This window comes from Lolium perenne, chromosome 2, assembly GCF_019359855.2.
Source record: "Lolium perenne isolate Kyuss_39 chromosome 2, Kyuss_2.0, whole genome shotgun sequence".
In the NCBI taxonomy this organism is placed as follows: domain Eukaryota; kingdom Viridiplantae; phylum Streptophyta; class Magnoliopsida; order Poales; family Poaceae; genus Lolium; species Lolium perenne.
The window spans coordinates 267,188,963-267,199,306 of record NC_067245.2 but is presented as its reverse complement, the minus strand read 5'-3'; the positions used below and the strand labels follow the sequence as shown (position 1 = coordinate 267,199,306).

At 51.6% G+C, this 10,344-nt stretch overlaps 2 protein-coding genes across 2 annotated transcripts; one reads left to right on the top strand and one right to left on the bottom strand.

Annotated features, from left to right (window-relative positions):
* Nucleotides 1–1,070: 1,070 nt before the first annotated feature.
* On the top strand, nt 1,071–2,218 carry LOC139835320 (cis-zeatin O-glucosyltransferase 1-like). The gene has a single exon (XM_071825189.1). The coding sequence runs from the start codon at nt 1,083–1,085 to the stop codon at nt 2,196–2,198; it is 1,116 nt and encodes a 371-aa protein (XP_071681290.1). The 5' UTR covers nt 1,071–1,082; the 3' UTR covers nt 2,199–2,218.
* Nucleotides 2,219–7,266: 5,048 nt separating this feature from the next.
* Nucleotides 7,267–9,031, bottom strand: LOC127335996 (putative cis-zeatin O-glucosyltransferase). The gene has a single exon (XM_051362736.2). The coding sequence runs from the start codon at nt 8,871–8,873 to the stop codon at nt 7,476–7,478; it is 1,398 nt and encodes a 465-aa protein (XP_051218696.1). The 5' UTR covers nt 8,874–9,031; the 3' UTR covers nt 7,267–7,475.
* Nucleotides 9,032–10,344: the final 1,313 nt, after the last annotated feature.

The following is a 10,344-nucleotide window of genomic DNA, read 5'->3' as shown; positions in this document are numbered from 1 at the left end:
CGAGATCTCAGCCGAACTATTCGGCACCCCATTGTAACCCAATTTCTTCATAATCAAGATCAGACAGGCAGGACGTAAGGGTTTTACCTCATCGAGGGCCCCGAACCTGGGTAAATTGCTCTCCCCGCTTGTCTGTGAACCGATGTCTCGTGTCAGCTTGCAGGATTCCGTCAACCCTAAGCCCCAATCGGAGGGCATTGCCGAGGAATACCCTCGACAGGCGGCGCGCAACGCCGTTCTCCCTGTTGGGGGTATCGTTTTTGGAGCAAACAACGGATGGTGGTGGTGCTGAGGTGGAGCGGTGTGCTTTTGCTGTGTGGCGGCGTCGAGTCGCCGCGGCATGGTGCAGTGGTGTCTCGGGACGGATGCAGTGTGATGGACACGCGCAGGATGGTGCAGTCGTCTGGCGCCGTGGCAGCATCGATGGCAGGTCTGACATGGTCAATGCGGTGATCTCCCTTGAAGATGGAGTCGAGGAAGATGGCGGTAGCAACTTCTATGGCGTGTGTGTTGGCGTATGCTGAGAGTCTGCTTGACTGGATTTGTTTCTCATCTGCTATTGGGCGGCCTAGGAAGGCATTTAGTTTTTGGATGATATGAGTTAGTGAATTGTCACCCCTTCATCACTCTGTAGGTTTAGCAAGGTGGCTTCGAGTTTGATCTTTTGTATTGCTCTTGTAAGGTGTTGTGAATAATCTAATAGAAAAAAACCGTGTGCATTCTTTGGATGCAGAAGCTAGGGCGATATTTTCGCATTTCGACAAAAAAAAGCCAGGCAGAGAAAACGGGTGGGCAGAACCGCAGAAGAAGGCAAACGTTGTCATGCTGCAGTTTATGAAAGAATACTGAATACACATATGATACAGCAGATATTCTTCAGTCGCTGGGGCAGAAATAGAGCACAGGGAGATTCTGGTTTTGTGATCTGATGCGGACGGCGGGGGCGTTTTCCTGTTGGCGCGGCAACGCCGGCACCTCGATGCGCGGCCGTCCATGCATGTAGATGGTCCACATTCGGCCTCGTCTGTGTGAAGCACCGTATAATCGGAAGGTCCAGTGCGGTGCCCTTCCCCAGCCACCTTATGCCCATGTGGGAGGCCTTCACCGCCGCCGCGCGCGCCCCTCTCGCCGTCCTTCTCGAGCGCCTGTCAGCTACCTACCGTCGCGTTGCCGTCGTCTACGACAACCTGAACGCCTTCGCCGCCATCGAGGTGTCGCGGCTGAGCAACGGCGAGGCCTTCGGGCTGCAGTGCATGGCCATCTCGTACAGCATGGCGTGGCTGGACAAGGAGCATAGGCTCCTGCGCGACCACGACCTCCAGTTCCTCCCCATCGACGCGTGCATGACCAAGGAGTTCTTGGAGTTCGTCTTCCGGGCAGCGGGGGAGATGCAGGACAGGGGAAGCCTGCCCTCGTCCGGCCTGGTCATGAACACCTGCCGCGCGATTGAGGGCGAGTTCATCGATGCCATCGCCGAGCACCCGCAGTTCAAGGAGCGGAAGCTCTTTGTGGTCGGGCCGCTGAACCCGCTGCTGGACGCGAGCGCCCGGGCGCCGGGGAAGACGCTGCACGAGTGCATGAACTGGCTCGACGCGCAGCCAGAGGAATCGGTGCTCTACGTCTCCTTCGGGACGACGACGTCTTTCCGGGTTGACCAGATCGCGGAGATGGCCGCGGCGATCAAGGGCAGCAAGCAGAGGTTCATCTGGGTATTGCGCGACGCCGACCGGGCCGACATATTCGCAAAGTCCGGCGGCGAGAGTCCCTACGAGAAGCTGATGTCCGAATTCACTAGAGATACGAAGGGGACAGGGCAGGTGATCACCGGGTGGGCGCCGCAGCTGGAGATCCTGGCGCACGGTGCCACGGCGGCGTTCATGAGCCACTGCGGCTGGAACTCCACCATGGAAAGCTTAAGCCACGGCAAGCCGATCCTCGCTTGGCCAATGCATTCCGATCAGCCGTGGGACACGGAGCTTCTCTGCAAGTACCTCAAGGTCGGCCTCCTCGTGAGGCCATGGGAGAAGCACAGTGAGGTGGTACCATCAGCAGCCATCCAGGAGGTGATCGAGGAGGCGATGGTCTCGGCCAATGGGATGGTGGTGCGGCATCGGGCGAAGGTGCTCGGTGAGGCTGTTCGTGCCTCCGTAGCAGAGGGCGGCCCCTCGAGCAAAGGCCTTGATGACTTTGTTGCTTAGATCACAAGGTGATCGCACTACCGGCGTACGGGAGTGACTCCATACTGGGCGGTGCTATGATTCTCCGATGCACCTTCATCATATTTTTTTTCCAAACGATCAAAGGATCGGATTTCATTATTCAAGGATAATGAAAACAGAGGTTTTATCATGCCTCTTCATGTTTTCACAGCACCACAACACCACTACTGAAACTATTACAGGAAAATAAAACGCCGCCTAATGCTAGCGAAAGACAGATAGAGGAGTTTCTTTTTCACGGGGCCAAAACAAGACCAGCACAAACAACCAACATAGGCAAAAGCTTTTTCCTGAAAGCTGACAGGAAATGATAAGGGTCGCAACAAAACAACTTGAAATCTTGTCAGCAGCCACTCGGAGGAAGGGAAAGAGAACAGAGGGAATCATTTCTGTTCTTCCAGCTCCATATCATGAGCAACCTCCATATTGGTATCCCTGATCTGAAGAAGACGCTGCGTTTGACCAGAGCCACCAGGAACAGCAGGAGAACCCAGATTTGTTGCACTGGCAAGCTGCATCACACCATCAGCGCCCGCGTGTAAGTCCTCAGCATCCTTCTCACCATGTAGACCTGCCCAATATTTCATAAAGACAGTAGAATAGCTGATTAGCTCCACATGACTATTGATCAACTTATGTTCAAAGCAGGCATGATTTCTAACCTTCCAAATGGCCCAGCAAATTGCAGCCAACCCCGCAATCTGCGTGTTCCTGCTAATAGGTAAGAACCGAGGGAGCCACCAGAAAAATTGAGTAAATGATCCAGGTCTAGATTGAGCACCGATCATTCTACCCACAGCGCTCCAAACAAATTTGGCAGCTGGACAAAGAACAGATGATGAATGGATTCAACATCATTACAGAATTGACAAGAGGCACCCCCTTGCCAATTCCTTTTTAACAGATTATCCTTGGTAGCAATGGCATTGTGCCAGATCATCCACAACCAAATTTTGATTTTTAAAGGAATTTTACTTTTCCAGAGATGTTTAAAGGTTCTGTCCAAACCTGCACCACAAAGATGATTATAAACAGATTTGATTGTGAACTTCACTCCTTTGGTCCATTTCCAGACAGGTTTATCCTGTTCAACGGTGAGGACAGTTTGAGACATTATTTGGTGTAAACCAATGATTTGGCAAGCAAGGTCAGGAGTCATCCATCTTCTGAAGGAAAAATTCCAATGCATATCAGCAGCCTCAGCCACAGTAACATTTTGCTCAATACAGATATCATATATCTCAGGGAATATGTCTTTAAAAGGAATCTGATCACACCAAGAATCACACCGAAAGCTTGTGTCTCTGCCATTCTCCACCTTCATCCTTCTGCCACACAAATAAATCTTTTTAACATGTAACATATCAGTCGACAGAGGTGAATCCCCAGGTTTCTTTTTTGTATAAAACACTCCACCATGTCTCATATACTTCTGCCTCATAAAATTCTGCCAAGGGCTTGTACCATTCTCCAATTTCCACCACCACTTACACATAAAGCTGACACTGAATTTGTGCAAATTCTTAATACCCAGACCACCTTTTTTCTTAGGTTTACAAATCCAATTCCATCTCACAAAATGAAACTTCCTCTTATCAGCACTCCCAGACCAAAAGAAGGATCTCATGGGTTTATCCATCTGTTCTATATTTTTTTTGTGAAGCAATCTCATAGACATCTGGTACACAGCAACACTTGACAGGCAAGCATTAATCTTAACCACTCTCCCACCAATAGACATAGTATTCCCCATCCAGCCACCCATTTTTTTCTTTGTTTTCTCTCCCAGGAAGCTCATTTCAGCAACTGTAGTAGTTCTTGCACACACTGGAGTGCCTAGATATTTAATAGGCCAACTCCCTTGCTGACAATTAAACAGGGAGGCAAAATTATGTGCTTTCACTTCATCATCTAGGATCCTCATAACCTCACTCTTCTCAAAGTTAATTTTCAACCCAGAGATGGACTAAAAAATGTACAGAATTAGCTTCAAGTTCACAGCTTGTTCCTCACTATCTTGAATAAGGAGGATAGTGTCATCAGCATACTGGAGTATAGCAATGCCATTTTCCACTAAGTTACTGGCCAAACCTGTGATTAAACCATTTTGCTGTGCCAAAGAAACCATTTTGGATAGGCTATTTGCAGCCATGTTGAAAAGGAAAGGGGCAAAAGGGCCACCTTGCCTAACACCTTTGTAACTGGCAAAGTAAGGGCCAATTTTATCATTTACTTTCACACTCAGAGTGCCATTAGTCACAACATTCTTGATCCAAACCAGCCAGCTGGCACTGTAACCCTTCTGGGAGCAACAATCAAACAAGAAGTTCCAATTGACTTTATCATATGCTTTTTCAAAGTCAATTTTCAACACCACACCCTGTTGTTTCCTAAATTTACTCTCTCTTAGGACTTCCTGGAGCAGCATAACTCCATCTGTAATGTATCTTCCTTTGATGAAAGCAGTTTGACACTGAGCCAACAATTTTTCCATTACTGGAGCAGCCATAACAGTGAGTGTTTTGGTGAAGATTTAAACAGAACTTGCAGCAAACAGATGGGTATAAACTTTTGAATTCTGTCAGCATCATTCCCTTTTGGAATCAAAGTAATAATCCCATAATTAATTCTAGCCAAGTCAATGTTATGTTCATACAAATCATCAAACACAACCATTATATCAAACTTGACTATCTCCCAGCATCCCTGGTAGAATTCAATGGGAATCCCATCAGGACCAGCTGCCTTATTTTTTTCATCTGGTCCACAACATTTTTGACTTCTTCCATTGTAAATCTTTTGCCCAGATTTTCTCTGTCACCTGGGGCTTGGTACACAGTTTTGGGAAGATTGTTTCTAAGGCGATGGCGGCAAGGCTGGCGAAGCACCTTCCGCGCTTAGTGGACTGTAACCAAAGCGCTTTTGTTCAGGGGCGTGCGATCCAGGACAATTTCTTTATGGTGAAGCACTCGGTTCAGAATTTGCAGAGACGACGTGTCCCTGCATTGATGCTGAAGCTTGACGTCGCGAAAGCTTTTGATTCGGTGGCTTGGCCCTTCTTGCTGGAGGTTCTTAGGCACAGGGGTTTTGGACCCAAGTGGATTGCCAAGGTCTCGTTATTGCTATCCTCCTCTTCTACTCGGGTGCTAGTAAATGGTTTGGCTGGGGATCAGTTTTGGCATGGCAGGGGGTTGCGGCAGGGAGATCCTAGCTCTCCAATGTTCTTCGTTCTGGTTTTCAACGTGCTTAATGCTATTTTCAAGGTGGCTGAGGGAGCAGGCTTGTTCTCCTCGTTTGCTGCGATGGGGATCCGACATAGATTGTCCTTCTTCGCCGGTGACGTGGTGCTGCTGATAAAACCTACGGTTCACGAGGCAACGACAGCGGTTGAGTTGCTGCAGCTCTTTGGTGCTGCGTCTGGGTTGCGCTGCAAATTGGATAAAAGCGTCGTCTCTCCGATCCGGTGCGAGGGGATTGATCTACAGCCGGTGCTAAGCGTGTTGGGCTGCCCGGTTAAACCCTTCCCAATTCAGTATTTGGGCCTCCCTCTCTCCCTGGTCAGGCTATCGAAGACGGAGATCCAGCACCTGGTTGATAAGGTCGCAATGGGAGTTCCGACGTGGGTCGCGGCGCTGCTAAAGAAGAGTGGGAGATTGGTCTATTTGAACTCAAAGTTAGCCGCAACTCCAATCTATCATATGCTCTCTCTGGATTTGCCACCATGGTTCTTCAACACTATCAACAAGCTTCCTCGAGGATTCTTTTGGTCGGGAACTACAGAGGCATGAAGGGGCAAGTGTGTCGTTTCTTGGGACACCGTATGCACGCCTAAGGAGCTGGGCGGTCTGGGGATGAAGAACCCCAAGCTACTGAACCATGCGCTGAGGATGAGATGGAGGTGGCTCGCGATGGCGGATAGTGACAAGCCGTGGCAGGGCCTGGATTTCAAGATCTCGGCTGAGGCTGAGGAGATGTTCCTATCTTGCACTCATTGTGTGCTCAATAATGGCATGCGGCTCAATTTCTGGGTTGATCGGTGGATTGGGGGCAGGAGCCTGGTTCAGCTTGCGCCAAACCTGATGGACTTCGTGAAACCTGCGGCAAAATCTTTGACTGTGGTTGCGGCGCTTCAGGATGACAGATGGGTGACGGAAATTAGGGGGGCGCCGTCGATTCCGGCAATTGTGGAGTTCATGGACACCTGGGAGCGGATGAGAGGTATTTTTCTGGGAGATGGCGATGATAGTTTCACTTGGAAGGTGGCTGCTGCAGGGGTCTATTCTGCAAGTTCTGCTTACAACGCATTCTTCCTGGTCGGACGCGCTCCCTCGCGGCAAAGGAATTGTGGTCTGCGGGAGCCCCTCTGTTGCATAAACTGCATATGTGGTTTGCTATGAAGGGTCGGCTCTGGACTGCTAATCGGCTGGCTAGAAGAAGCATGGAACACCCTCCCGAAAGCCCTTTGTGCTGTCAGAACCTGAGACAGCAGCTCACATCACTGTACAATGCTCCTATGCGCGGCAGATCTGGTACATGATGCTACTTCCACGTCGGCTGCACAGGTTCACTCCTTCGCCTACTGACAGTATCGATATTTGGTGGAGCAACACCTCTGACGCAGTGCCAAGGAAGGACCGCAAGGAGCTCAACGCGTTGGTGATCCTAATTGCTCGCTGTCTCTGGCTAGAACGCAATAGTAGGGTATTTGAGAAGTTTGCTTCTATGCCGTCTGAGGTGTGCCGCAAGATTCGGGCTGAGTTTGATCAGTGGAAGAGGGCAACTTTATGTGGAGTTTTGGGAGAGATTGAGTAGTTCCCGTAGGTGTGGGTGAGGGCTAATCGTTCTCGGCTGAGCCCTCAAATCTTGTAAATGTTGTTTCCCTTTCTATCTTAATATATGAAGACACGCATCTTGCGTGTTCTTGAAAAAAAAATCTCACTTTTGCTCAATAAAATTTCAATAAACATAGTGTTGTTGAATTTATGGTTTCCAGCACTATTATTGTGCTTTTTGTTGAAAAAAATGTGGATTGATCAACTCTAAGCCATTCACTACAACACGGTCGGGGTTTATATTAAAATCCAGCTTTCTTATAGAAATCTAAATTCAAACTCATCTGATCAAACGAAACACAAGAACCATTCTTTCATGAACTTGCATGACAAAATGCTAAATTCAAACTCGACTAATCAAATCGTTCCGTGCATCGAAGAATCATAGTACCACCCAGTTTACTCACGTACACACATAGGGCGATCACCTTGTGATGTAAGCAACGAAATCGCCAAGGCCTTTGCTTGAGGAGCCACCTTCTGCCACAGAGGCACGGACGGCCTCACCGAGCATCTTCGCCCGTTGCCGCACTGCCATACCATTGTCTGAAACCATAGCGTCCTCGATGACCTCCTGGATGGACGCCGACGGTACCACCTCACTGTGCTTCTCCCATGGCCTAATAAGGAGGCCAACCTTGAGGTACTTGCAGAGAAGCTCCGTGTCCCACGGCTGGTCAGAGTGCATTGGCCAAGCCAAGATCGGCTTGCCGTGGCTGAGGCTCTCCATGGTAGAATTCCAGCCGCAGTGGCTCATGAAAGCGGCGGTGGCACCGTGCGCCAGGATCTCCAGCTGCGGCGCCCACCCGGTGATCACCAGCCCCACCCCCTCGGTTTCTCTAGTGAACTCTGACAGCAGCTTCTCGTAGGGACTCTCGCCGCCCGACTCTGCGAATATGTCGGCCCGGTCTGCGTCACGCAATACCCAGATGAACCTCTGCTTGCTGCCCTTGATCGCCGCGGCCATCTCCGCGATCTGCTCAACCCGGAGAGACGTCGTCGTCCCGAATGACACATAGAGCACCGATGCCTCTGGCTGCTTGTCGAGCCACTCCATGCACTCGTGTCGCGCCTTTCCCGGCGTCCGAGCGCTCGCGTCCAGCAGCGGGTTCAGCGGCCCGACGGCAAAGAGCTTCTTCTCCTTGAACTCCGGGTGCTCGGCGATCGCGTCGATGAATACGCCCTCAAGCGCGCGGCAGGTGTTCATGACGAGGCCGGACGAGGGAATGCCTCCCCCGTCCCGCAGCTCCCCCGCTGTCCGGAAGATGTAGTCCATGAACTCCTTGGTCGTGCACGCGTCCATGGGGAGGAACTGGAGGTCGTGGTCGCGCAGGAGTTTGTGCTCGTGGTCCAGCCACCCCAAGTTGTACGAGATGGCGACGCACTGCAGCCCGAAGGCCTCGCCGTTGCTCAGCCGCGCCGCCTCGACGGCGGCGAAGGCGTTCATGTTGTCGTACACGACGACAACGCGATGGTGGGTTGCTGAGAGGCGCTCGAGAAGGACGGCGAGGGGAGCGCGCGCGGCGGCGGTAAAGGTCTCCCACATGGGCAAGAGGTGGCTGGGGAAGGGGGACCCGGCGGCCGGGTCGGGGGCCGGGGACTCGTAGGTGGAGACGTCGAGGTCGTGGAAGTGGATGGAGCCGAGCGCCTTGGGGTCCCAGCCGTGGAGGCGCGACTGCGCCTGCCGGACGTGCGCCGCGGGCGCCGCGTAGTGCACAGAGAGCCCCCGCGACGCGACCAGCAGCGAGAGGTGCATGATCTGGTTCAGGTGGCCCTGAGCCGGGAAGGGCACCGCGACAAAGGCCACCGATTCCATCGCCATTGATCTTCAGCCGGCAGTACTTCGTGTAGTACCTAGAGTGAGAGGCGCTATATGAAGATAGACGAGAGATCGACTGAGAGAGACTACGCATGTCAACTTCACACTATGGAAACGCCGACGATCCTTGGTTGATGCGGCATGAGTCGATTGAGGCCATACGTAGTGACGTGAACAACCAAATCATAGTGGAGCACAGAATGCCTGGAGCCGCGCCTGTTTGTATTTTTCCTAGAAAGCTCTGCGTTAGGGAAGTGCCGCATTCGTCACCGGTGACGACTGACGACCTGCCGATATACTTTAGCGCGAGAGTTCAAGCACGAAACGAAAACGGTGACGTGCGAACTTCTCATGTTTTCTCCGCCCTCACATTTTTCTTCTGTTTTTGGCCCGTTGCCTGTTTGTAACCATTCTACTCTAGTCTTCTCTCAAGATGGGCATGTTGACCTCACGCCTGTCGTGTATTGGGAACATAATATTATTTCAGTGTCTTTAATTAGCTGATGAGAACCTATCACGAGAACAGATAAAAGATCGCAACTGAAATTCGCCCTATCACCCTTATTTATTTTTTATTAAGCTTCATGCACTAACCACTTGAATCAAAAGTCCGAACTGATGAAAAGGGCTAGGCAATCTACTTTCACTACACGATGGACCAAACAAGGGGGCATAGAGCTGCCGGTAAAAGTCCACCTATGGAGGCAATCTAAATGCCAGGAAAAATTAACTGTCGGCATAAATAAAAGAGGGCACATTTGCTGCCGGTAAAGATGAAGGAGCACCGGCAATCAAACTGCCGGCAACCACTAAAACATATGGGGCCTATTATCTGCCGGTACAACTCAATTCCGGCCCATCAACTGCCATCTCAACCCTCGCAGGGAGCCAAAAAAAAAAAGCCCGCCGCATTTGCGCGGGAGCGAAAAGTTGGCGAAAAGGACCCATATCGCGTTTGCCCTAGTACTTGGAAAAAAATCCCCAAAGCCCGAAATCCCAAATCTCACTTCCTCTCTCTCGTGTACGCGCGAGCTGCCCCTCCACCGCCGCCGGACGTCGCTCCTCTCCCTGCCGCCGCTCAGCCTTCTCTCCCTCAAGCTCGCGCGCCGCCGCACCCTCTCCTCTCCCCTCTCTGCCGCTCGTCGGTCCTTGCCACCGCGCCGCCGCCCCTTCCCCGCCGAAAACGAGCTCGCCGCCGCCGGAAAGGAGCTCTCCGCCGCCTGTTGCTCAACGGACGGTGACCATGGCGCACCTCCTCCTCTGATTCGGTGAGTTCCTGCCCTGCTCCACTCCAATACGCGTTCCGTTCCTAGATCTTTGATTATTTCTGCTGGTCACCTGCAGGAAATCTAACAAGGACTCGTCCATGGACCTCCTCCTGGCGCCGGCAACCACAACAACGACCTGGTGCTGCCTGCCGCCGGCTAGAGGACGGCTGGCCGGCGATGGAGATCCACGGAGTCCGCTTTGCGCT

Excerpts from the sequence above, each read along its gene's own strand:
- LOC139835320 (XM_071825189.1), top strand. The coding sequence starts at position 1,083 with ATGCCCATGTGGGAGGCCTTCACCGCCGCCGCGCGCGCCCCTCTCGCC.
- LOC127335996 (XM_051362736.2), bottom strand. The coding sequence starts at position 8,873 with ATGGCGATGGAATCGGTGGCCTTTGTCGCGGTGCCCTTCCCGGCTCAG.